The 27,887-nt window shown below is 49.7% G+C and overlaps 1 protein-coding gene and 1 non-coding gene across 4 annotated transcripts in view; both read left to right on the top strand.

Moving 5' to 3' along the window:
• Positions 1 to 27,887, top strand: part of Gnao1 (G protein subunit alpha o1) — a 155,813-nt gene that overhangs the window by 114,143 nt on the left and 13,783 nt on the right. For 2 of the 3 annotated variants that reach the window (XM_085843700.1, XM_021169561.3), the window contains exons 4-6: positions 16,588 to 16,748; positions 21,823 to 21,951; positions 22,921 to 23,050. In XM_085843700.1, the coding sequence (XP_085699826.1) occupies positions 16,588 to 16,748; positions 21,823 to 21,951; positions 22,921 to 23,050 (420 nt within the window). Of the gene's footprint in view, positions 1 to 16,587; positions 16,749 to 21,822; positions 21,952 to 22,920; positions 23,051 to 26,593; positions 26,748 to 27,887 lie in introns of all 3 variants that reach the window. The other variant, XM_029480691.2, reaches the window with a different exon arrangement.
• LOC147002356 (U2 spliceosomal RNA) lies at positions 11,880 to 12,076 on the top strand. Its single transcript, XR_015048876.1, has one exon. It is a non-coding gene; the product is annotated as a U2 spliceosomal RNA (small nuclear RNA).

The following is a 27,887-nucleotide window of genomic DNA, read 5'->3' as shown; positions in this document are numbered from 1 at the left end:
CTGATGTGTCTGAAGACAGCTACAGTGTACTCATATAAAATAAATAAAGTCTTTAAAAAATAAATAAATATATAGAAAAACATTTAAAGCAGATACTAAGTGAACTGTAGCTAGAGTGGTATAAAATGCAGCAGAAATTGAACAGGTGTTTAAAGGTGTGCAATTGAACATGGCATGCCTACTGTGTGCCATGGAGTGCTCAGTGTGGAGAATGACCTTTTCCATTGGGGCATGGAGAGCATGGGTGGCATGGTGCAGATAGTTTGAGATTCCAGACACCTCACCTCTCTCCCCCCTAGTTGACATGATATTTCATCTGTTTCTCTTTAAAGCAAAAGAGCCAGTAACCTATAATCTAAGTAGAGGCTGAGCACCATGCAAGGGGACAGAAGCAAGGGAAAGAACGACATAGTAGAGAGAAATATTATTAAAGATGTCAGCATTATAGCAAACGCCTGAATAGACCCAGCCTAGAGGGATTGGGATAGACAGGCTCCCATCCATCCCCTCCCCCCCAAGACATGGCCCCACCACTTCCACCAGGCCTGGAAAAACAAGACAGGCAGGCCACAGTGAGAAGCAGTGCTGTATGTGGCCTGTGGTGTTGTCTCTGGAGCCAAGGGTTGGGCTTCAGAGCCCTGCCAAGAGACATTAGTGAGTCTTGTATCCTACTGCATAGAGGAGATGGGAGTGGGCTGGGGGTGGGGAAATGCCATGGAGTGAGAGGACAGAACCTGAAGGACCTTGGAGAGTAGAGCCAGGGCCCTGGCAGCACTTCGTGGCCTGTTGAGTGGCCCTACAGTTACATGGGTGAATGACATCTTGAGCCAAGGCCCTTCTCCCCAAAGTGAGAAGGGCACACGCACCACTGCAGCTCTGGCGCTCCTGGAGCGCCAAGCTTCTCTTGTGAAGCAAAGAGCCCATAACCCTTACCCTCCAGGCCTGGACCCAGGCCCTTCTTCAGCCAGCGTCATGGCAGGGAGAAGCCGGATGAGAAGGATCAAGTGGGAAAGGAAGCGATCACCCTTACTCTGGACCCCAGAAAAAGTTTTCAGGCCAGTGGCATCCACTATGAAACAGCTCTACCCAGCTGCCCCTGGGCTGGCAGGGGGCTGCCTGTCCCTCCTTCCTCCTTGCCACTCAAGAGCCCAGGGAGTGGGCATCGAACCCTGGCACCTCCATGGCCTCCCCCTCCTACCTCACCCAGGGCAATGGGCTGCGACCTCGGCCTGACCCAGCTGGTACTCTGCCACAGCTGCCTCTCTCCCTCACCTGTGTTGTAGCTGATAGGACTATTTGTCATCCTTGTTTTTTACACCTGTCACCACCCCACCTGCCTCATGTAAACACTGCTGGAGTCAACACACTAACCCTGGGTCTCCAGGGTAGGCACCGCCCAGGCCTTCCAGGAACTCTGATCTCTTAGGGCAGGGCTGAGGAGAGCAGTGGTGACAGCAAGAGAGCCTCCCAGGTGCCAGCTTTTCCTGCAAAAGACCTGTCCAGAGGGAACTATATGAGACAGGCTCCCATCCACCCCTCCCCTGGGACATGGCCACACCTCCTTTACCAGGCCTAGAAAGATAAGACAGACAGACCACAGTGGGAAGCCGCGGTGCTGTACATGGCCTGTGGTGTTGCTCTGGAGCCAAGGGTAGGGCTCCCTACTGGCCAAGTGACATTCAAATCTTGGAACCCAACCTACATCCGTTTCTCTGATAATAAAGTAGAAGGAGTGGCATCATTTGGCGCCTTTTAAAGAAATGAAGTCCACAGGCTAGGGAGACAGCTCCATCCACACAAGCTTGAGAACCTGAGATCCGCTCAACCAGTAAGCTTCTGGCTTGCCGAGAGACTCTGTCTGAAAAGGATAAAGTAGAAATGGTTAAGGAAAACTCGCAGTACCGACATCTGGCAACCACATGCGCCTGCCTGAGACTCCCCAAGTGCTGGCTGTAGCTTACAGCCTGGCTCTCAACCCCTGAGACTGTCCGCCACATCTCGGCAGATGGAAGCCTCAGCAGCTACACTTCCCACAGCTGACTGGAGATCCTGTAAGATCTACTGAGAGCCCCTTGAGGCACATGCCACCAGTCTGTGAGATGGGACTGGGCCAGAGGAACAGAGTCACAAGTGTGTAATAGCAGGGTCTACATTAGAGAGCACACCTCTCTTCCTCAGCCTCTCAGGATGAGTCTCAGGCAGATGCTCATGCACCCATAACACCCGAGACCCAGAGACCCTGACGCGGAGTGAATGAAGGGCCTCGCTCGGGCTGGGAGCCTGCACCAGACCATGGGGTCCTGCTTAAATTAAAAATAAAATAGCATTCTGCTGTCACTGTGGTTATTTTTATGGGTGCCTTCGATTTAGACTGCTTTATACAGATTCTCCATTTTCCATAGGAATATGACATTTATAAAGTACAAAGATGTGTATAAGAAAACTAGTTAGTCACCGGCTGACGCAGGACTTGGGCAGAAGTTATGAAGGTGTTGGGGAAAGAATAGTCTACTAGTTTTCAGAAGTACCTCATCTTTGCTTGTGTGCGTTAGATTTAATGTGCAATTGCATTAGAGGTTAGAACTAGGAAGTTGGAGAGATAGCTCAGCAGTTAAGAGCACTGACTGCTCTTTCAGAAGACCCAAGTTCAATTCCCAGCTCTCACAATCATCTGTAACTCCAGTTCAAGGGATCCAGTATCCACAGGCACTAGGCATGCACATAGTACGCAGACATAGATGCAGGCAAAACACCCACACACATTGAAGGAGGAGGAGGAAGAAGGAGAAGAAAGAGGAGGAGGAGGAGGAGGAGAGGGAAGTAGTTGTTAGAATCAAGAAAGTTTTAAGTATTTCTTCATTTAAAAATTAATAGTAATTATTGGGCATAGCAGCTCTTAAGACCTAGAAGTGAGAGGCTCACTTGAGCCTGGGGGTCCATGACCAGCTTAGGCAGATAGTTAGGTACCGAGGCTGGGGAGTGACTCAGTGGTAAAGTGCATGAGCCAGGCCTGGATTTTACTTTAGAACTACAAAAATAATAAATATGATAAATTCATTACCTGCTTATATAAATCAAACTTTATGAAAATTTCCTATATTTTCCAAAAATACTTTTTAGTATGAAGAATGCCATAGCTTATTATCTTCACAGATCTCGTTAAAACCTTGCCTGGCAGAAGGGAGCTCCATCTGATGAGGTTTTGCACTTGATCTGACGTGATGTGTTGTCTTGGGTATAGAAAATTGTGTCCTTCACACAAATACATAGTTTTAAAAGGAAGAAATACTTTCCTAACCTTTTTTCAGAAAATTACTCTTTAGAATTCTCCAAAATATGAAGCAGCTTGTGTATACATGCTGCTGCTGCTGCTGCTGCTGCTACTGTTAGAACTGAACCCGGGCCAGGCAGTGGTGGCCCACACCTTTAATCCCAGCACTTGGGAGGCAGAGGCAGAAAGATTTCTGAGTTTGAGGCCAGCTTGGTCTACAGAGTGAGTTCCAGGACAGCCAGGGCTACACAGAGAAACCCCGTCTCTGTCTTGAAAAACAAAAAAACAAACAAACAAAAAACCCCAAAAACACCAGGGTGGGGAAAGCTCTCCCATTAAGGTACACCTTCACCCCACTCCTTCTTCACTCTGGTATGGGGTCTTACTGAGTTGTCCCAGTTGGCGCAGAGTTCTGGGTCCTTCTATCCTAACCCTCTTTTTTCTTTTTCTTTTTACATTTATTTGTTTGTTTGTTTGTTTGTTTATATATTTATTCATTATTTATTTGGGGGTTTTTTGGCTTGGGTTTTTTTTGGGGGGGGTTGTTTTGTTTTTGTTTTTTGAGACAGGGTTTCTCTGTGTAGCCCTGGCTGTCCTGGAGCTCACTCTGTATACCAGGCTGGCCTCGAACTCAGAAATTCGCCTGCCTCTGCCTCCCAAGCACTGGGATTAAAGGCATGCACTACCATGCCTGGCTTCATTATTTATTTGTTGAAAGTGTGTCTGTGTGTGTCAGTGTGTGTTACATGTGGAGGTCAGAGGACAACATTTGGAAGGTGACTTCTACTTATACCAAGTGGGTCCCGAGGATCAAACTCAAGTCGTCAAGCTTGCCCACTGAGCCATCTCACTGGTCCAGTGTGGAAGTGTCTGACCACTCTGATGAATGGTACAGAAACTGGGTCTGCGAGGGGTGTCCGTGAATGATTTGGAGAGAGGCACCAGTCTGCCAAACTATTAGCCTCACATCCTGCCTCTGCCTGCCCCATCGCGTGTGTGGAGTCCCAGAATCCATCTTTTCTCTTCCCTAATTGGGTTGCTAATATCTGCTGGCGAGGCAACCCTAATTAAACCATTCATCTTTGTTGCTCTGTATTCTGAGGCTATGAGGTTGGCCATTATCACTTTTCTCTCTTTGACCAAGCTCTCTGTGGATAATCTGAATCTGCTCTTGTTCATTTCATAGAAATTCTGTCTATCCGATTTGAGTTCCTTTGTCCTTTCTTAAAACACTGGGCTCAGAAGAGAGGACACGGGGTGGGATGGAGGGCAGCATGAGTTGGAAATTTTGTCTCATTCACCAAAGCTGATTTGTGAGTGAATGGAGCCTGCTTGATGCCTCAGCAGCTCAGAGTGGGTCTGCACCCACCCAGGAGAGAAGGGCATCAGGAGATGAACTGGAGCCCCAGAGGGTAAATGGTTGGAGCTGTGAGCAAATACCATTCGTTACTGTGCTTGGAACCCGTAGAAGCTGGGTGACACACACCACTGCCCATGAAGGTTACACCGTCTACTATTGCTGGTAACAAAGTGACCAGGGCCTTCATCCTGCATTTGATGATCCCATCCTGCCCCCTGTCCCCTGCCCCTGCCCCCCCCCACCGCCCCTGCACCTCCTCTTGCCTCCACCAAGTCCCTTGTACATTGATTCACACAGGCTCTAGTCAGGCTCCAGATTTGCAGCTCAATGAGAAACTTTGCAGGAAGCATTTCCCCTTGCCATAGCTGCTCCACCACAGAACCCCACACTGCCTCATGAGGGAGACCAGCACCCTGTGCGAGCCCAAGCCCACCTATGTGCCAGGGATATCCACAGGCTGCTTAGTTTCCAGGTCCCATCCTTGATCCCAGGTCTCATTGAAATCTAGAAGAGGGTTGTGTGGAGGGCAGGGGTATGGAAGATCAGCAGGCTTGTAGGGCAGGGGCATTGTCTTAACTGGAGAGAGAAGGCTGGGCTGTAAACTGCCAATTTCACTATTTTGCTGCAGCGTCGTTGAAGGGAATCATGAAATTTCTCTCCCCCACAGTAAATGGTGGACACACACAGCCCTGCAACCCCAGAGAGCCTGTGAGCTGACAGCGTGCTGCAGGCATAGGTATAGCTCAGAGCCTTAAGCTCAAAGGTGAGAAGTTCTAAGTACATCTAGTCCCAGTCACCAAGTACCTGGTCTGTCTCAGTTACTGCTATTGCCAAAGACGTGCTATCATGTCTACAATGGATGGTGGTGGGTGCCACTTCTACTGAAGGCCAGAAATAGAGCAGGGACCAGAAAAGCAGACTCTGCTGGGGATGGGAGGGAGCAGGCCACTGCTTCCCCTGGAAGGGCTGAGTCCTAAGGCTCAGGTGTAGAGCAGAAGACTCTAGGAGTGAAGGAAATGTTGTTGAGGTACAGGCCTCAGCCAGGTGTGGCTGGCAGTTTTCAGAATACCACCCTAATGCTCTCTGCCTGCTGGAACCAGTGTCTCGGTAGGGTCTCAGCATCTGGGGTCTCTGCCCTTTGCCCCATAGCTGCAAGCCAGCAGTCAAATAAATAACCCTGGCGCACTGGGCGGGGCCCTGCCCTGCCCAGTCTGTGGCACCGGGTTCCTCTTGTTGGTTTGTGCTCTCCTGCCCTCTGGTGGTGATGGAGACAACTGCAGCCCATGAGGCAAGGTGGGGCCAATGAAGGCCTTGGCTGCAGCTGGAGAGCTGGGGGGGTAGGAGGGGACACAAGCCCATGCTCGCACTTCCATTTCACTTGGCCTCAAAGATTAGAGATGGAGGAAAACTCTGAACGATCCAAAGCAGCTACTCAGATGGAAGGGGTTATTATTATAATTACTATGATTATTGTTATCAAGATTATCATGCCTGCCTGGAAAGTCTTGTACAAAGCAGGCTTATTTATGTCAGCTTGTTGTTTGTGTCTGAGGCGCTTCATCTCTGCTCATAATAACTAGCATTTGCAGGGCTCTTTCATGCTGCAGAGCTTTGTCACATCTTCAGCCCGGCTCATCTGCACAAATAGCCTTGTCACTGGGTGCCAGGAGGAGAGCAGAGGCTCTAGCCCGGCATGTGGTCTGTCCAAGGCCACTGGCAAACAGGCTCAGGGCCAGGACTTGAACCTGGGTCACCAACTGAAGATGCCTATTCCTCTCCACTGTTACCTTTTGTACCTCTGCTCTTGAGAGGTGCGGTTTGCCTACCTGCCTTCAAGCAATGAATGTGTCTGGCACCTTGTAAGCTCCTGGAGCAGATGGTGTTGGGGTGGAAGATATGAGGCCAGAGTTGACTTCGCTTGACCATTACCAATGCTCACCCTGGGTTGCAGACAAGTATCACTACATCTCTGAGACTTTGGAGCAGAAGTCGGCATTAGAGGCTGCCTGTGGCCCAGCAAGTGGGAGCCAATATGCACAGTGGACAGGTCCTCACTGGGCCCTAGGAACTTACAACTCTCTCCCCTACTGGATTCTAGCTCTAGACACCAGCTGGAGACAACTCTGGAACAACAACCAACAGGCTGTCCCACTGGCTGACCTGACACAAGGTCTGAGTGCTGCTTGCAACACATGCTCAGGATCTACCCTGCAGCCCTTGGTCTTAGCCCATCCTTCATAGAAGGGCATCTACTGTGTGCCTCCAGTTCAAGGGGTGTCACTACCCTGATACCACCCTGGACATTCTCTGCTCTCCAGCAAGGGCCTAAGGCAGCCTGCTTCTGGGGAACGTGGCCAAGCAGCATCCCCCCCATCTCTTGCCCACCACCTGCTGTCATGCACAGGCCTCCCCAAGGAGTCATCTAGAGCCCTCAGGTCCTCTAAAGTGATTCTCATCCACACTGCATTCTATCCGTCCATTTGTATTTCTGCATTAGGAGTAAGAGCCATTTAAGCAGAAAGGATATACTATTTAAAACAGTAAGAATGGCCATGCTTTTTCTTTGTTATTGGTGTGATTTAAAAAAAAAAAAGGGGGTATGTTGCTGATGACTTCTAGAAGCCACAGCTTCTCCCAACCCCCTGACCCTAAATATATAAGAGCAGTGCTTGATTATTGATATTCAGCCCTGAAGTTCCAACTGTTCCTGAGGAGGGTCCTGACTGACCTCCCTGGCCCCTGTCACTGTGGCAGTCCTGCTCACTCTGCATGCCCATAGCAGCTCAAGAGGTGGGAAAACGCATGCCCATCCGCCGGGGAGATGCTAGCCCAGCTGTCCTACGCTGCGTGTCCTGTCGTTTCACACGACGACCCTGTGGAGAAAACAAGAATGTTGCCATCCCCATTCATAGCAAGGACACTGGACCACTGCTTACACTGGGAGCCTAGGTTGAGACCAAGTCTGGGCCCACCCATCCCGGCCTTTCCGCAGAGCAAGAATGGTTATAGTCAACTGGGCATGGGGGTGCACGCCTTTAATCCCAGCACTTCGGGAGGCAGAGGCAGGCAGATTTCTGAGTTGGAGGCCAGCCTGGTCTACAAAGTGAGTTCCAGGACAGTCAGAGCTATACAGAGAAACCCTGTCTCGAAAAACCTAAATAAATAAATAAATAAATAAATAAATAAATAAATAAATAAATAAGAATGGTTATAGTCCCTCTCCAGTGGGAGAAAACAACACTTCTCTTATTTTTCTGCTCTACAGCCAGCCTCAGGACAGTAGGATAGTGGTACAGACAGTAAGGGGCTCCCCCCTCAAGCCCAGACAGCCACAGGTCTACAAACTTCTTCCAGGACTACCAGCTGCGATCTGCTGTACTCTCCAGTCCAGCACATAGCCAGCCCCTAACACTGGTGTGCCATCCCAGCACTTGGGGAGAATAAGGAGCCCTTCAGGCAAGAAACTTTACAGAATGGAGATACCAAGTTCAGAGTGCTGTCCACAGTTAGAGAAGAGGGCACTCAGATGCCAGAAGAGTGCTGTGGGCTACAGCCGTGAGAAAGGGATCTTCACAGAAGCCGTAATTTGAGCCTAGTTGGTTAGGAAGTAGGACAGCCAGGACTATTAAGATACAAGTTCAAACATAAAGTTACCATCCAAACAGTGTGTCCCTTTAAACTTAACAAAAGAGAGGAGCAGGAAACTCTGCCAGGAAGCCCAGTGGCACACATGGTTGCTGGCACAGTAGAATCCAGGCACTGGCTTATTTTTTCAACATTGATCTATCTATCCCTGCCTTGGCTGTGCCTTCATCAGTGACCACTCCACACTCCTGCAGACTTTGGGATTCTTTTTTGTTGTGTTGTTGTTATACAGAATATTTCAATATATTTGCTTATATGTTTATGTGTAACATGTATGTTTTTAGATATAAAAATGTATGAATAATCAATAATATATATATCTTTTTGACAGCAACAACAGAGCTATTTTATTAGATATTTTCTTTAATATACATTTCAAATTTCAAATGCTATCCTGTAAGTTCCCTATACTCTCCCCCTCGCCCTGTTCTCCTACCCACCCACTCCTGCTTCTTGGCCCTGGCATTGCCCTGTACTGGGGCATATAATCTTCACAAGACCAAGGGCCTCTCTTCCCAGTGATGGCCGACTATGCCATCTTCTGCTACATATGCAGCTAGAGACACGAGCTCTAGGGATACTGGTTAGTTCATATTGTTGTTCCACCTATAGGCTTGCAGACCCCTTCAGCTCCTTGGGTGCTTTCTCTAGCTTCTCCATTGGAGGCCCTGTGTTCCATCCTATAGATGACTGTGAGCATCCACTTCTGTATTTGCCAGGCACTGGCATAGCCTCATACGAGACAGCTATACCATGATCCCTTCATCAAAATCTTGCTGGCATATGCAATAGTGTCTGGGTTTGGTGGCTGATTATGGGATGGATCTCTGAGTGGGGTAGTCTCTGGATAGTCCATCCTTTCCTCTTAGCTCCAAACTTTGTCTCTGTAACTCCTTTCATGGGTATTTTATTCCCTATTCTAAGGAGGAACAAAGTATCCACCCATTAGTCTTCCCTTTTCTTGATTTCTTGTGGTTTGCAAATTGTATCTTGGGTGTTCTATGTTTCTGGGCTAATATCCACTTATCAGTGAGTGCATATATAATGACTTCTTTTGTGATTGAGTTATCTCACTAAGGATGATATCCTCCAGATATCATCCATTTGTCCAAGAATTTCATAAATCCATTGTTTTTAATAGCTGAGTAGTACTCCATTGGGTAAATGTACCACATTTTCTGTATCCATTGTTCTGTTGAGGGACATCTGGGTTCTTTCCATAATAGCTTCTGGCTATTATAAATAAGGCCGCTATGAACATAGTGGAGCATGTGTTCTTATTACCAGTTGGAACTTCTTCTAAGGTATATGCTCAGGAGAGGTATTACTGGATCTTCTGGTAGTACTATGTCCAATTTTCTGAGGAACCTCCAGACTGACTTCCAGAGTGGTTGGACAAGCTTGCAATCCCACCAGCAATGGAGGAGTGTATCTCTTTCCCCACATCCTTGCCAGCATCTGCTGTCACCTGAATTTTTGATCTTAGCCATTCTGACTGGTGTGAGGTGGAATCTCAAGGTTGTTTTGATTTGCATTTCCCTGATGATTAAGGATGTTGAACATTTTTTCAGGTGCTTCTCAGCCATTTGGTATTCCTCAGTTGACAATTCTTTGTTTAGCTTTGTACCCCATTTTTAATGGGGTTATTTGAATTTCTGGAGTCCAACTTCTTGAGCTCTTTGTATATATTGGATATTAGTCCCCTATCAGATTTAGGATTGGTAAAGATCCTTTCCCAATCTGTTGGTGGCCTTTTTGTCTTATTGACAGTGTCTTTTGCCTTACAGAAGCTTTTCAATTTTTTGAGGTCTCATTTGTCAATTCTTGATCTTACAGCACAAGCCATTGCTGTTCTGTTTAGGAATTTTTCCCCTGTGCCCATATCTTCAAGGCTTTTCCACACTTTCTCCTCTGTTAATTTCAGTGTCTCTGGTTTTATGTGGAGGTCTTTGATCCACTTAGACTTGAGCTTTGTACAAGGAGATAAGAATGGATCAATTCCCATTCTTCTCCATGATAACAGCCAGTTGTGCCAGCACCATTTGTTGAAAATGCTGTCCCTATTGATTGTTTCAACAAGTATTCTAGGGGCTGGTTGAGGTACTCTGGTTGGTTGTAAACTTAATTTGACAATATTAGTCAAACACTCTAAACTTTATATGGGCCAGTAGAATTATCTAGAGCATGTGTGTATGTCTCCAAATCAGAAGATAAGGTCCGCCCCATCCACACTCAGACTGGCTCTAGGAAGGGCGTGTCTTCCTCCTGGGAACCCCGGGTTCTGCTGATAGCAGACAAGAGTGGAAATGTAATGTAGAGGTGGAGAGAACAGCATCAGCAGGAAGGACCTGGCCAGCGGCAGAGGAAGGTGGCCTGCCTCCTGCTAGAAGCTGGCCCTTGCTGTGCCTACTGCATTCCGGCCCAGGCAGGATCCCACGACATCTCTAGCGATGGTAGCTCCACAAGTGTCCATAATGTCCAGGAGGCCAGACCTGGCATCTTCATTTTCTCAGGCAGCTGTAACCTCAGTCACCACAGACTGGGTGACCTCATGCAGCAGACGTGTGTTTCTCACAATTCTGGAGGCTGGGAGTTCCAAAGTCAAGATGCTGGCAGATCTCTCAGTCTGTGAGGGCCCGCTTCCTGGTTTACAGACAGTCTTCTTGCTCTATCCTTGTTCCACATGGTAGGAGGGGTAAGGGCTTCCCTCTCGGGTCTCTTGGAAGGACATTAATCCCATTCCTGAAGCTTGGAAACCCAGTCATACCTGTGTGGTGAGTCCTACACCATCATCCTGGGAGTTGAGATTTCAACAGAGGCGTTTGGGAGAACACAAACATTTGGACTGCGGCACCTCATGAGTCTACCCCAAGGATAGGTCTATGCTTTACCAGACTTTATTTTCTCTGGGCGCAGCACATCTGTTCACATCTGTGACCAGCAGGATGGAACAGTGCTGTGGAGCCATATTGGGAAAACAAGAAAACAAACAAAAAAATTGCTGAAGAGTGATCTTGTTTTAGGAGGAAGCCTAGACAAGATCGTGGTTGGGGTGAGCCCCATTCCCCAGGGCCTGAGGGCAACCATGTATGGCTAGGGCCAGTCAATTGGGGGAGCAGAGAGTCTGAAGATAGGCAGGTGGATGCACTTAATGGGACATGATGACGATGTCAGAACTTAGGAACAATGGGAAATGATCCAAGAATACAAACAGGGAGAACATAAGCTATTCAGAAACAAACAGCTCATAAGCACTCACATTAGGTTTGGTTGTGAATGCTCTGAAAACAGTTGTTGAAATATGACAGAGATTTTGTTTTAAAATTAAAAACTAGACCGTTGACATGATGTTAGCACAACTTGCATGCAGTTGTTAGGACCTGGGTTCTTTTCAGATCGCTGTGCCATCTTTCCTGGGTGATGATACCACCCAGCTGCCGGAGCTCCAGCCGCCACGTCGGGAGTTCTGAGCACTAGGAAGGCAAGGGGGAAGGTGAGGAAAAGGTGTCCCTTCTGATTATTACTTCTTCATTCATTCATTCATGGACAGCGCTAGGAAGTGCGATGTGGGACTCATGGTTTGGTTAAGAGTCTACCACTGTAATCGCTTCTCGGCCTTTTGGCTAAGATCAAGTGAAGAGTCTACCACTGCGCTGCTTCCTCGGCCTCGTGGATGGCGTCTTTATTTACTTGAAAACCTTATCTATCTATCTATTTATTTATTTATTTATTTAGTGTACAGAGAAGAGGGGAACTTAGCATGTCTGTGGATATCAGAGAGTAGGAGTCTCCTTCCACAATGTGGGTGGGTCCCAGAGATCAAACACAGGTGGAAGACACTGGGCCTTTACCCACGGAGCCATTTTTATTGGCCCTGGATCTTTTCTTTAAAATGGTAGCTTCTTGTTCTGCTTGAGCCTACTTCTGTTGGGGAATGTGTTGAGTGATCATCCTAACTGCTTGAATCATTAAGATGGGCACCCTTTTAGTTGTATGCCATTGTGCCCAGATAAAAATTTGGTTCTGCTGGGCATTGGTGGTGCACACCCTTAATCCCAGCACTTTGGAGGCAGAAGCGGGAGGATCTCTTAAGTTTGAGGCTAGCCTGGTCTACAAAGTGAGGTCCAGAACAGCCAAGGCTACACAAAGAAACGTTGACTCAAAAACAAACAAACAAACAAAAATAAATGGGGGTTCTTTTTCTAAAGAAGAAGGGAGTCTTGGTGTTAGGGCACTAGTGATCTCTGGCTATGTGGTACCCAGGCTGCAGAGAGCAAGACTGAGGCCACAGGACGCTGATGAGGACACAGGGAAAGAATGCAAGCAGCTGTCCATGGCCTCTGTCTGGCTTCTCTGCCAGGTGGGTAGCATGAGAGGTAACTTCACAGCTAGGGGAGATGAAAGGGGACCAGGGACAGACAGGGGCTAGCATGGGCTCCTCCCTCTCAGCTTCCATGGGGAAGAGGAGAAGTCTGGACCCCTGAGCTGTGTGTGGAGAACCCTAGGACAACCCCTACCACAGCTGCAGGCAGAAAGCATAAAATTCCACATATTCCACATCCCACATCTGGGGACAAGGTAGCTCACAGTTTATCTACTCGCAGACTCTGTGTACTCCTCACATCCTCTACGCTGGATGTGACATGGCTCTGGCTACTCGGATTGGAGAATGATTCTGACCCACCAGAAGCCTTACCTGGCCTGCCCCACAAGCCCCTTGAGTCCTACCCTGTTCTAAATCTGTCAATGCACTGGACTGACAGGCTCCTAGGGAGATAGGGTTTGAGGATCTTGGGAAATCTAGCTAGGTCCACTGGCTGCTCTCACAGGTAGTAAGACAGACCCAGAGAATTCAGAGATGCCCCAAGGGCAGCCAGGCCAGGCAGAACAAGCAGGAGCACATCACTGAGTCCCGAAGGTCCTGCAGCTGTTTTTAGCTTCAGGTGGAGGCTGTTCCCCCTTCTCCACCCACCCCTCCTTGAGTCATTCTGGCTGCCTGGGGCACCAAATGTCCAGACTCATCCATTTTCCAGAATGACTCAGGAAAACCAGGTTGCCTTAGTGAACACCCTCCCCAACCCACCCCCCACGCCCGGGGAGCGGGAATCAGGTGTTTTTAGAGACCCAGGTGTTTGGAACACTGTCCTCAAAGCGCTGTATCTTGGTTAGCATGGTGGGCATGCCCTTCCAGTTTCCTGCCAGGAGTCACTTCCTTCCTGGAGCAAGCAGGAAGAACCCAGAGGGCAACTTTCTCATAAACCTTAGGCAATAGCCAGGCTCTAACAAAGTGAAGATTGACAGCAGGGCTCCAGAGAAGTCTTCACTCACACTTTACACAGAGCCTTCTGTTTGCCACAGACCCTCCAGGTGTTAAGCTTTTTCTTTTGTCCCTCCCATCCCAGAGGATGCCGAGGACTTTCACACCACCCACTTCCTGAACTAGTTAGCTAGAGGGTGTATCTGCTGGTTTGAAAGGGCTCAAAGCATAGCTACACGGGCAAAAATTGGAAAGGCAAGATGCTGGACATTGTCTATTGTCTACCCAGCCTAGGTGAACCCATTAGCTTCCATTCTGACTCTCCACTGCTCCTTCCGTCTGTCTTCTAGTGACGTGTGTATTGTTAGCCCAGGAATTTTCAAATGGAACAAGCTTACAAGGGTGTGTCCCCTAAGGTCTGTGTCTCTCAACCTGTGATAAAGCCTCTTAAAATACAACCTTGAGAAAGAAACAGAGAAGCAATGTCCCTGGGTCCCTTAACCTCTCAGTAGTCCTGGCGAAACCCATAGGTGCTATGTTACCAAGTGCCACAGCCCTCCCCTAAACTCAGCTACTTGGCTCAGAGACCTGCTATGGGTTCTGCTCTGTGTATGTATCCCAAGTCCACTGCCAGAATGAATGGGAGGGAGCCCAGGCACATTCCTGGTGGTGGCAGAGGCCCAGGACAACCAACAGAAGCAGGCAATATGCATCCTGTTGGAATCCACACACCGCCACCCGTGTCATACTGAGAGCCACGGGAAGTCCTGTTATCTGAGTTTCCCTCTGTTGAGAGAACTCAAATGAGGCACCCAGACAGAGGGGGCTGGACAGATGGCTTAACAGTTGGGAGCACTAGCTATCCCAGGGAACTCGATGCCCTCTGCTGGCCTCCATGGGCACACACGTGGTACACAGATATACATGCAGGTACCTACACACATAAAATTATAATTTTTAGAAAGGAAGTAGGGTCCGGTACAGAGTAAAGAGAAACACTCTCAGAAAGTGCAAGTGGCCACAGAATGATCTGCTGTATCAACCCACACTTCAGACAGCTTCATACTGCTCCTCCTGTCTCTAGAACTGACTGCCTTTCCAGATGGTGTCAACAGACCCATTTGAATCAACTCTAAAAGAGTAAAGAGAGGAGACAGTAGTCTTTGTTCTGTACCAGAAAGTGTTCCTAAGAAGGAATCTTACAAATCTTACAAGGTTTGATCCCTGTCTATCCTTCTCCCATATCTGTCTTTCTCTGAGACAGTCTTGATGTGTGGTCCTGACTGACCTGGAACCACCTGCTTGCCTCACAAAATCTGAGCTTGCAGATAGAGAGGTATCTATCATCATCATCATCATCATCATCATCATCATTATTATCCCAACAGTGCAGAAGGCATGTCTCCTCCACCTATGGCCCATGATTCAGCTCAGCTCAGATCCCATTATCCTGGCCAGTGCCCAGGAGCCCCAGTTGCAGCCCCCGATTTTACAAGCTTCTGGTGAGGAAAGCCCATTCTGAATGACCTGCAAGCCTGCTAATTCCTCACTAGCTAACTAACACTGTAGCTGCATGTTTGGGAAGCGGGAGATGGATTCTGCCTACAGGGAGCAGGGCAGAGGAATGGACAGAAACTGAGGAAGCAGCCAGTCATACTGTTGTCTTAGCTCAGATGATTGTGAAGGTCTAAGCAAGCAGTGTGTGTGTGTGTGTGTGTGTGTGTGTGTGTGTGTGCACTGCTGGCCTTGATAAGCCATACAGAGCTGCTGCTGTGTGCACAGCGGTGGCAACAGAGCAGCCATGTGGCTCCCAAGAGCCTTTGCAACAACAATGTTCATGCGCTTATTCTGAATTCTTATCACCTCTGAAAACGAGTGAGCCCTGCTTGTTCCGTAACTGAAGAGTGGGCTGGAGGAGCCTGTGGACTACCCAGGACTTTCCCTGCGGCTGTCAAGCTCCTTGGTCTCTACTCACATACTCAGCTGTGCCGCTCAGACGAGGGGCAGGAGCGAGCCTGGATGCCACTGGTCATCTCTTTTCCCGCTCCTGGATTGCACAGCAGGCCTGATGGCCACAGAGCACAGAGAACTGAGTACAAATGAGAAAACTTTCACTTTAAGCTGGGCATGGTGGCACACATGGTGTAATCTCAGGACCAAGCTGAGGTAGGAAAGTCATGAGTTCAAGGCCAGCTTGTACTACACAGCAAGACCCAAGTAAAACATTCAAGGGCATGAGTTCTTGTGATTCAGTCAGTATTGACATGAGTTTTAAGCGTCTATGGAAGGGTTAGCTTCACATACCTGTAAGGTATAACTCCACCCAGGTCTAGTCCCTAAGCCAAGAAGAGTTCTCAAATAACCAGACCCTTTCCCAGGTAGAGACAAGTTCCAAGGACTTGCTCCCTCAGATAAGAAAATAGGAAATTACATCTCTAGCCCAAGAAGACATGCTTTAAAATATTATTCCCCTGCCCAAGGGGGAAATAAATCCTGTGCAAAAGCCTCGTTTTCAGACAGATGGAAGTAGAGGTGTTTGGGGACTACAAAGGTCAAGAGCTGAGCCTGACCATGGCGTTTGTTACTCTACACTTGATCTTAGCCAAAAGGCTGAGAAGTGATCATTTGTTACTCTAGAGCAGTGCTTCCCAAACTTCCTAATGCTGCGAACCTTTAACACAGTTTCTCATGTTGTGGTGATCCCAACCATAAAATTGTTTCCATTGCTACTCTGTAAGTGTGGTTTTGCTAACTGTTGTACATTGCGGTGTAAATATCTGTGTTTTCCGATGGTCTTAGACAACTCCCATGGAAGGGTCTTTTGACCCCAATAAAGGAGGCCAGGGCCCACAGCTAGAGAATCTCTTTTCTAGAATTTTCTTGAAGCAGAATGGCCTTGGAGGAAAGTGAGGCCCAAGACCCTAGGCTCCCGGGGCCACTCACATCGCCTGAGCATGCAGGCACTGAGGGGTATCTTGGCCCAGCTACCCTGGTAGACATTGCATTGGAAGCCTCACCAAGGTCTCAGAGCAATGTGTCCCTCTGTCCTTGCAGACGGACTCCAAGATGGTGTGTGACGTGGTGAGTCGTATGGAAGACACTGAACCGTTCTCTGCAGAACTTCTTTCTGCCATGATGCGACTCTGGGGCGACTCAGGGATCCAGGAGTGCTTCAACCGATCTCGGGAGTATCAGCTCAATGACTCTGCCAAATAGTAAGTGCACAGGCAGGCTGGAGGCTGGAGGAGGATGCAGGCACAGGGATGGGAGGCTGGGGGAATGGTGAGAAGGGAAAGATTCTGGCTGGGATACAAACCTCAGGCAGGGGCATCAGGGAGGGGCAAGGACTTTACTTCCTGTGCCCAGGATGAGGAAGAGGTCAGGGAAGGGAGAAAACAAAGAGACGACCACACAGGAAGTTTCTGGAGGACGGAAACCCGGTCACCACCTGTGATGGGTTAAATATGCTTGGCCCATGGGAAGTGGCACCATTAGGAGGTGTGGCCTTGTTGAAGTAGGTGTGGCCTTGTTGGAGGAAGTGTGTACTTGGCCTTTGAGATCCCCTAGTGCTCAAGCTCCACCCTAGTGGAGTACCTCCTAGTGGCTGACTTCAAAGCAAGATGTAGAACTCTCAGCTCTTCCAGTACCATGTCTGCTTGCACACTGCCATGCTTTCTACTATGATGGTAATGGACCAAACCTCTGAAACTGTAAGCCAGCCCCAATTAAATGTCCTTTATAAGAGTTGCCTTGGTCATGGTGTCTCTAGCAGTAAAGCTCTCCTCTCCTGGACCATGTCTGTACCCACAGAGGAGGTTTCAGACTAGCAGGTAAGGTTTATTTCTTCTAAAAAGCCCCAGGCCATAAGTATGAATCGAGAACTATAGAGGAGCCAGGTGTGGTAGAAGACACCTTTAATCCCAACACTCAGAAAACAGAAGCAGGCAGATCGTTGTGAACCAAGGGCCAACCTGGCCTACAGAGAATTCCAGGCCAGCCAGGCTATATAGACAATTCCTATCTTAAACAATCAAAACACATACACAAGAAATGACAACAAAAATATACAGGCAGAAAGCCATGCAGACAGTACCTGTCTTCTGTTTCTAAGAAAAGCATAGACTTGGGCTGAGCTTTAGCTTGAACACTTGTTTAGTACATGATGGACCCCGAGCAGTATTTAACACCACAAAAATAAATTTCTCAAATGTGTGTGAAAATGTTACAAGGAAATTCATTACTTTACATGTTTTTTAAAACTTTGTTTTTTATTTGCTTTACTTTGAGAGGTGGGGTCTTGTATACCCCAGGCTAGCCCCAGACTCTCTGCAGCTGATGATGACCTTGAACTCCTGACCTTCCTAATTCTGCCTCCCAAGTGCTGGTGTCACCACCACTCCCAGATCTCTTCTAGCTTTAAAGTAAAAAATATGAAATAAGTAGTTCTCAGTCAAGAAACAGACTAAATAAGCTAGCATATCTTTGAGTTTTGTGCTGTAACTAGATAACGAGGAAGAAAAGAGGGAGGTTGGGGCAGAGATGATGAAGAGAAATGGGGAGCCGTAAAAGCCACAGCAGAGGAAGTGTCTCGGCCCTTCCTGTGACACCAGGGTGGCAGCCAGCTGAGCTTTGCCACTCCCCATGGGTGGCTCTAGAGTCCTGGAATGATGACACTGGGGTTGTATCTTGGCATTGAGGGTGCCCTAGTTTTTGTAATCTTGTACCCCAGCTTTCCAGAAGAGTTTGCAGTGAGCTGCTGTGGGCTTTACCCAGAGTTGACAGATATGTGTACCCAGTGTTGACGGATATGTGTGACTCACATTGTCCCTGTGCTTCTCAGCCTGGGACCTGGTTCTGGAGTCATTTGTCACTGTCAGCACTAGGGGGTTGTGCTCCAGGCACCCAGAAGCCAGACGTAATGCTAGACATCCTACACTGGACAGGACAGGACAGCCCCAGAACATCTGATGCAAGCTGGTCAACCAGTACAAACACCAATAGTGCTGAGATTAACAAACCATGGTCTCTGGGTAAGTGAGAGCTGCTTGCTCCGGAAGTGGAGGCACGAGGGGAGCCTGGTTTATACAGTGAACCCCTGACTCAATTTAAAAATGTTTAAAAATTTAAAACTGCAATCTGCATTATACTAGTACAGCCAGCCTGACCCAACAGAGCATCCCTCACTAATGACATGTGGGCATTCAAGTGGCTATGATGGCAGCTAACAACCTAGGGACCTGTCTGAATTAGTATCTCCATTGCTGTGAAGAAACAGGGCTGGCCTGCAGTTTCAGAGGTTTAGTCCATTATCATCATGGCAGGAAGAATGGCAGCATGCAGGCAGACATGGTGCTGGAAGAGCTGAGAATTCTACATCTTTATCTGAAGACAGCCATGAGGGACTGGAGTTCATACTGGGCAGAGCTTGAGCATAGACTTCCTCAAAGCCCCACCTCCAACACTTCCTCCAACTAGACCACACCTACTCCAACAAGACCACACCTCCTAATAGTACCACTCCCTATGGGCCAAGCACTTAAACACATGAGTCAGTGCTGGCCATTTCTATTCAGACAACCACAGAACTAGAGTAAGACCAAGAACCTCTTCCCATTTCACACACGTGCATGGGATTGTACAGAGGCAGCTACCTAAGGTAGGTTGTGGCCACCCAGGCCACCAAGCCCTGTGAGTTCTCAGGGACAGCACTGTGAGCAGAGATCCAAACTTCCTCTGCACACTCAGATCATAGGCCTGAGAACGGCCCCCCAAACCAGTCAGCTCCTTCCAGGACCTCCAGGCTAGCCCTGGAGGCTAGAGCTTCACTGCCCACCTGTCCCCTGCTGGTCCCCAGGCTAGGGTTGACGTCTCTTCCAGGAGGACTGTCAGGCCCCAGAGGGCCTACTAGCCTCAGCATGTCTTCTGGAGGTCCACCAAATATTTCTCTGAAACTTTACCATTTTATTAACACTAAAGTAAATCCCTTGCAAAACATCTCAAAAACAGAGTAAGGTATGAAATAAACAGCAGTCCCCTCACACACACACACATACACACACACTTACACACCCATATATACTCATATACACACATACATACTGTCACATTCACACACACATACACATATACACACTTACACACACTCACACACCCATATATACTCACATACACACATACATACTGTCACACTCACACACACATACACATATACACACTTACGCACACTCACATATGCATACATCCTTACACACACATACATAATACCTACATATGCACACACATCCGTTCACACACACACTCATACACACTATCACACACATGCACACACACACACATGCACTGCCTGTCACCATTCCCATCAACTATATTTATATTCTCATCCTGCTTCAGCTAATATTTCCTGACACTTACCTTGAAAAACGGAGTCCAGCTCACCTTCCTTCTTTTCACACACTCCCACCACTTATGGTTTTCTGCTCTGAATCCCCCACCCCCTCTGAGTCCCCCCACCCAGGCGCATTCTCTGGCTCTCCTTTGCCACATTCTCATGGTCATGTGTTCTGTGCTGCCCACCTGGAAGAAAGCTAACAGGAAGATGGAGAGGGAAGACAGATACACAGACTGTTAAGGGTAGAAGGACCTCGGGTGTAGCTTTGCCTTGTCTTGCCTTGCCGTATATCCCACGTTTACCTGGAACGTACTGTATAGCTCAGTCAGGCTTCAGATCTCTCCATTCTTCTGCATCGGCCTCTTGGGTGCTGGGACTGGGATGCTACCACATCTTGCTTTCATAAATGCTATTTGGGGTCCTGTTTTGTGCTTTTAGGAGTTAAACTGTCCCTGATAAGGCTGTGAAATCTCACAGCTCCAGGAGGAGCCATTAATCCCCAATTAATCACCATACCATACCACCCCACCCCAGCCCTGCCCATTGTAGACCCCAGCCAGGCTTGGAGTGGGCCTGTTCCGAGACTGCTGTCCTGGCCATTGCTCTCTTGGTGAGCATAACACTTCTTTACCTTACATGAGACCCTTCCACATCAATCAAGAAAATGTCATATGAACCTGTCTGCAGGCCAATCTTAGGAAGCCTTTTTCTTAATTAAGATTCCCTCTTCCCAAATATGTCCAGGTTTGTGTCAAGTTCAAAAAAACCAACCAGCATACATGGCTTGGGAGGCTTTGATGAGACTCAGTCAACATAAAGTGAGACCAGGGGCCAGCTTGTATGTTCAGAGGATGTTATCCCTCTGAGGTAGGAGTAGCAAGACAAAGGAAAGGGTCCCCCAGGCCTGGTGTCCAACAGGATCATGGAGATTAGCCTGAAAGAATTGGCTATTAGTAGCTGTGGACAAGGAGAGTCGGCCACCTGAGGACTGAACATAAAACCTTCCCAGATATACTCTGGCCTTCTAAGGTGGGTCCAATATCACAGACCTGTTCTGCTGCCTCAGCTTCTTCCCTTCCATTGAGAGCATTTGGAGAGCCCTGATCCCAACGATCCAGGTTCCAGGGAGGTCCTACCACTGCTTGCCTGAGGTAGACACGCCCCCCCCATCCCCACTTACAAAAGCATCAAATGCAAAGAGGCACACAGACCTCTTAGTAAAAAAGAAGAAAGTATCAGATGGTAGGTAGATGCGCAGAGCCTCTCAAAGTGCCATAGAGCTCTAAGAAGGAAGACTCTGGAGACGTGGGACTGTCCTGCACTGAGCCTCAGATTTGTTAATGTGTCAAGCAGTACATTTGGCACAGAGAAAGCGAAGATGGAACATGAATGAATACATGTAAAGAATAGAGCCTAGGACTGGAGGGGTGGTTAAGAGCACTGGCTGTCCTTCCAGAGGACACAGGTTCAATTCCCAGCACTTACATAACAGCTTACAACTGTCTGTGACTCGAGTTCCAGGGGAGCTGAGACCCTCTCTGGCCTCTGTGGTACACATGCATGTGGTGCACATGCAGATAAAACATTCACATACTGTAAAAGGAAACATATTCAAAAGAGTAGATGCTCCCTATTGGCCATTCTTATTTTTAAATGAAGACATAACAGCACTGTGCTGTGAACTTGGTAGTCTCATTTGCTGGGTCTGTGTGCCCAGCTCCTTTGAGTCTGAATAAGAGGACCTTCGAGAGACTAAGACCCTCAGGCTCTCTCTTGCTTGTCCCCACATCCATTGATACCACAGTCAACCTTGCAAAGGCTATGGCTGATATCAGACTCTAAAGGTAGTGAGCCTAGACCAGGGCCCGGGTCCATGGACTCTTGTATGTTGTCACCCCCAGCTACCTGGACAGCCTGGATCGGATTGGAGCCGGTGACTACCAGCCCACTGAGCAGGACATCCTCCGAACCAGAGTCAAAACAACTGGCATTGTAGAAACCCACTTCACCTTCAAGAACCTCCACTTCAGGTGAGGCCTAAGGAGATAGGGCATGGTGATGGGCCCTGTGGTGGTGGGCCCTGTGGTGATGGGCCCTGTGGTGATGGGCCCTGTGGTCATGGGCCCTGTGGTCATGGGCCCTGTGATCATGGGCCCTGTGGTCATGGGCCCTGTGGTCATGGGCCCTGTGGTCATGGGCCCTGTGGTGGTGGGCCCTGTGGTGGTGGGCCCTGTGGTGATGGGCCCTGTGGTGGTGGGCCTGGTGATGTGGCAGAGAGACGAGGGAATGTTCATGCCCTGCCTCACTTCATCTGGATAGCCAGGTAGTGTCTTGCCTTAAGGATCTTTCTCATTTGGTCAGACAGATACCAGAAGAAGCCCATCTGGGTACTTGATTTCTGCCAAGTTCAAAGGCTAAAAGCAGCAGGTGGCTTGCTTAAGAGCCCCCTGGAAGGGAACATGGCAGTAAGCCTGAACCAGGTGGGTAAGCCCAAGCCATGCCTGGGAGACTAGAGCTCACTATAATCTCAAAGCTAGAGAGGCTGAGAGAGCAGCTCTCCTGCTCACATGCTGGAGAACCTGGAAAGGGCAAGGCCTAAAAGAAAACCACATTTTCCCCAGAAGCAGGCTCTGAGGGCCTAGGAGCAAGGGCCTGAACTGTGCTGCCAGGTTCCAGGACTCTACTGGAGGTTATTGTCTCTCAAGAGTAACCTTAATGTGCTAACTAAGGCCCGGTGACCCATTCTGACTTCCAGGTTTGGTGTCTTGATATCAGGTGAAACTAGGAGACGGAGAGGTGAGGCAGGGCTTTGAGTCAGTCTATTTGAGCACACAGATCAGTCCTGGGACAGGTCTCACAGGTGATGAGAGCTGCCTATAGTCCCCAGGGGCCACGTCCAGTCCCCAGGGTGGCAGTGGCTCATCTGTCAGTCTGCTCCCCACTCTCACCTCTAGCTCTTAGGCGTCCCCGCCCTCACAGCTTTCCCTGACTCCCTGCAGGCTGTTTGACGTCGGGGGCCAGCGATCTGAACGCAAGAAGTGGATCCACTGCTTTGAGGATGTCACGGCCATCATCTTCTGTGTCGCACTCAGCGGCTATGACCAGGTGCTCCACGAGGACGAAACCACGGTGAGTGACCTCAAGTGAAAGCTGGCCATAGACCAAGTCAACAGTCGGAATCCTTGGGCCTCACAGACAGGCTAGGCTGGGCACCCTTGCCTATTCTGTATTGCCAAGGGAGGCCAGTGCGGCAGAAGCAGCTGGGGGCCTCCTGCTGCAGTTTATATACGGATTCACTACAGATAACATATCAGAGTTGGGGTCTTGGCTAGAACGTACCTTGTTAGTAAACAATGGAGTTACAGAGCTGTCAGACCAGAAAAAAAAAAAAAAGCAAATCCTACAAAGGCAGGCTGCAGCCAAGCGCACAACAGAAAGGATGGGTTTCACTTGTTCACTTGTCTGCCCTTTCCGGGGTACTGGCCAGCTGGAGAGGTGTGGGCTGCCTGGCCAAGAAGGACACCAAGGTTGGAAGCATACTGGTAAGTGTGGCTTTGGGCTTTCTCTGCCAAACTCAATGTCTGAGACCTGCCCCCTGACTTGAGAGGGGGCCCTTGCCTGCCTTCCCCTTGGCCTCATCCTGGCTCTGCTGCCCATTGGTATACTACTAAATTCAGGCAGCGACTCTTCTGCCTGGTTCCTGTCATGTGAAAGGCAGATGGTAATAGTGCCAGCCTTGTCTCAGGCTGCTGATCATGGAAGCATTTCTGGCTTAACATTGGCCAGCTTGTGGGTATGTGATCACTGGTGATTGCCATGAGCCAGATACATCCACTGAGCTTATCCCATTCGGAGTTTAAGTCTACGAGTCTGTGGGCCTGTTCACAGAGCTTGGAAAGGGACCGGGCCTCAAGCATGTCCTACTGGGTCATGGGAGACAAGCCTGCTTCTGAAAGTGGGGCTTGTGGCTGTGGGCTCACCATGAGTCTTTGGGATCGGCACCGAGGTTCACTGGAGGGGTTTGTGGTCAGGGTAGTCTTGAACAAGGCCTGTCTTCCTTATGAGTCCGATTTGTTCACCAGCCCAGGCACTGCTGGTGTGTGTGTGTGCAGGGTGTGAATGAGCTCTGGGATATGTGCTGTGAGGGAACTTTGCTGGTAGAGGAGGACCCGCCGTCTTGAGTGCCTCTGGGCCAAGCTGCTGGTTGGAGGGGTGGGCCGGACTTTTATCACATGGTAGCTGGGATTCAGCGTTGTCACTCGCAGTGGCTGTGGCAGGCAGTGGTCTAGTTCCAAGCCCCAGTGTGGGGTGCGGGAAAACATGCTCTCGACAACTCTTGAACCCCAGACTCTGTGACTATCCTCTCTGTTAGTCATCCTTCTGATTGACTGACCCAGTATGCTCCCCACAACTATGGGCCACTTCTGTGCCACTAGAGCTATTGTGTTCTTGCTCTTGGCCTGCCTTTTCTCCTGGCCACATCTGGAAGTGGATGCTACAGCCAACATGGAACTGAAAATGAGTCAAGGTCAAGGAGCTGGAGGCCAGAGGGTGGGAAACCCTTCCCATGAGAGCATGGCCTCTTCTTTGAGCCCTGCCCTGCCAGAGCCAAGGCCTGGGACTTGAGGCCAGGCTCTCAGTGATTCACAGAGCACGGAGTAGACCTAAGGGAATGTCCAGTGGACACCGAGCCTCATGGCCTAAGGTCTCCAGGTTGGGGGTAGCCATCCCTACCTGCCTCGCTGTAGGCTTCTCACTGGCCCTGAAGCTCTGTCCTCCCATGTTCATCCTGCCCTTACTACTCTCTCAGCCCTTCCCTGGCCGCCAGCTCATTCCCCATTTTCCTTGCTTTCCTCCACAAGGGATGGAGGTAAGGACCTTGGGGAAGGAAACACATATGAGCCAAAGTCAGAAGCAAGCTCTCCCAGCATTCTCCTCCCCCAGGCTGGCCACTGACAGCAGGGAAGAGCACCGAGCCTCCAGGAAACAAGGGTTGCCTTCCAATTGCCAGCAGCAGCTCCTGGGTGTAGTGGTGATGAACTAATACGAGTGCTGTGGAAGTAGCGGTCGTCGGAAGGGGCGGGGTGGGTGGAGATGTGTGTGAGATGGACAATTTGGATTCAGATGGATCCAATCCGAGACCTGGCATCACTTCTGCCAGCTGTGTGACCGTGTATAATCGCCACGCCTTTCTCAGTCTGGGCTGTGGGGCGATGGTGGTAAGACTGCCTTATGGGCTAAGAGCTGGAAATGCTGTCTGCGCAGACACCTCTCAGTAAAAGACAGTTCTACTCCCGTATCCAGATGATGTAGCCAGGGGACAGGTGGTAGCATAAGGATGCTCTTCCCAGGAGAGGCAAGATGTAGGCACCAATTACCCAGTCCTCAGCCTTCCCCGAAGCCAGCTCTGCACTTCCCTCTCTGGCCGGTGGGGAAAGGTGGAAAGACAAAGATGTCTGGAGGCAGCTCCTGGAGCTAGGCCAGGAAGGCCCCGCGGCTAGTGGCTGCCCACCACCGGACCAGCCACCCTGCCCGCTGCACCCTGGGACCCCGCGGGCTCATCTTGTCCTCGTACCTGCTCTCGGCGCCACCCAGCCAGGCCACAGGCTGCCACAGCTTCTCCACCACTCCTGCCACGAGCGCCTGCAGGGCCTTTTCTTACCAAAGCAAGGCCAAAACCATGGGCAGATTCTGAGAGACCCTCCAAGCCCGGCAGGTATGAAGCGCCTCCCTCTGATCAAACGTGAGCTAAGAGTTGAAAGCAGCAGGTTCTCAGGGCCCCGCTGGGTGACTTTGCTGTGAATGCCGGCCCCAGGCCTGTGCTCCATGCTGGCTTGTGAGCTGAGGCCGATCTCCACACACAGGTCCCCTTCCTTCCCAGCCGCACAGCGCCCGCCACTGTGGGTGCCTCGCACAGCTGCCCTGGATTTCCTGGGTCTGAGACCGATTGGATCAATTTTTCAGGATTGCTCTTTTTTCTTCTCTTGTGCTTGCCATTGAGTTTTTAGCTTCCTTTCAGTTTTAATCTATTTTGCTGAGTTTCTTCTTGGGGCTCTCCTGGCCCCTCTTCTGAGAAGCCAGCCCCCAACTCCCAGCTTTCCCAGAGAGAGCTTCCCTCAGCCCAGCCATAGCCCATTCATCCAACAAAGTCACCCAACCAACCAAGGCCACAGCAACATCACCCCCGAGACGCTGTCCCCCTGGTATCTGCTTCCAACTCGGGATTAATTCGAGGACCTCGCTCCTCGGTTAATGTTGTTCAACTGAATGCGTGCACCCTCCTGACCTCGCTGGCAAAAATGAATGAGACCCCAGTAGAGAAGTCTGCATGACCCACAATTTCGTGTAGACATGTTGGATGGTGGTTGCACCCCTGTCCTCTACGTGCATGGTGCATGTCCTCTCCAGGGACTGCAGCCTCTGCGGTGTCCTCGCCACCTTGCCCAGGCCAGCTCTCTCTGAAAGGGACAGCACTCCTGACCCACCCCGGCTCCAACCAAACCTGCCTGTGTGTGGAATGAATCAGGGACATGTCCTGTTTGTCTCTGTCCCCAGTAATGCACTAAGAGCATTGGTGGCCCAATCCCTCTGCTTGTCTCACTGTGTCCTAGCCACAGTAGGTCAGGGTGCTGGGCACGGCCAGCCCTCACCTGTATCTCCACTCTGTTGCAGAACCGCATGCACGAATCCCTGAAGCTCTTTGACAGCATCTGCAACAACAAGTGGTTCACAGACACATCTATCATCCTGTTTCTCAACAAGAAGGACATATTTGAGGAGAAGATCAAGAAGTCCCCACTCACCATCTGCTTTCCTGAATACACAGGTAGAGCCCTCCTCGCCCCACACAGCCCCTTGCGGCTATGGGCCAGCCAGGGGAACAGGTGCCTTTGCTGTGCTCAAGTGTATCCCGAGTGCCCTGCAAAATCCACCCCCGAAGGCCTGTACTAGAGCCAGGCAGCTAGGGCCTGGGCCCCTGGCTTGTTACATCTCCATCTCCTGTGTAATATTAACAAACCCAGGGAGCTCAAGTGAGGCAGCTATAAGCAGAGCACGCATGCACAGTGGGAACCCACATCATCAAAGGGACAACAAGCCTGGTCTTAGAGTAAGGTAGCCAAGCAGGGTCTATCCCTACTTAGCCCCTGGAGAGTGGCCTAGGCAGGCCACAGCCTTTCAGATTGGTTTCTTTGTCCATGAGATGGGGGCTGTCATGTGGCTATCTCCCCCAACTCCTGCAGGTTTGCCATAAGGGTGAAAGAGGCTCATGACTATGCAAACTATGTAGTCTGTGATCACTGCAATTTGATGTCACTACTACGATCACAATGATAAACAGCTATTCTAACAGCACCACCCACGTAAGTGACCACAAGACTGACATTGCCCATTGGCTGGGACAGACTCTGGCAAGCAGCAGGCCCTTGTCTATACTGAGGAAAGTACAGGGACAAGAGGCCAGCTATCAGTGACCAGGGACCCTGTGGGAGCTTCAAGACTGGCAGCACAATCAAGTGGGCTGTAGTATGCCCAGGACAAGCCAGTCCTTGTCAGCTGTTCTCAGGTGGCCAGGCCGTGGAGGACACAGATGCTGGCAACATGGGCCTGTGGGTCATGGCCTGAGGTCAGGCAAGCAGCACAGTATTCTACCCCCTGCCCTTTCTACACTCACTTCTCAAAATCAGGCCAGTAGGTCAGTAGGCAAGGACCCCAAGAATATTCAGCTGAGGAGAACAGGGCTCAGCCCCCCTCACCAGCCAGATTCTTCTCCAGCTTTAAGATGGCCTGTGAGACACCCCCCCCTTGTGTGCTGTCACCAAGATCAGTTTGAATCAAGACAGGAGGGGACCCTAACTGAACAGAGACCAGCCTAACTTCCAGCCCTGATTTAACAAACAGCATGGTCTGTTAGATGCTCAGGACCAGACCTGTGGCCTACACACATGCCTGAGATGGCTGGGACTCC

This window comes from Mus caroli, unplaced genomic scaffold (genome assembly GCF_978045245.1).
Source record: "Mus caroli unplaced genomic scaffold, Mus_caroli_1 scaffold_10, whole genome shotgun sequence".
NCBI lineage: Eukaryota > Metazoa > Chordata > Mammalia > Rodentia > Muridae > Mus > Mus caroli.
This window is presented reverse-complemented; position numbering and strand designations above follow the sequence as displayed.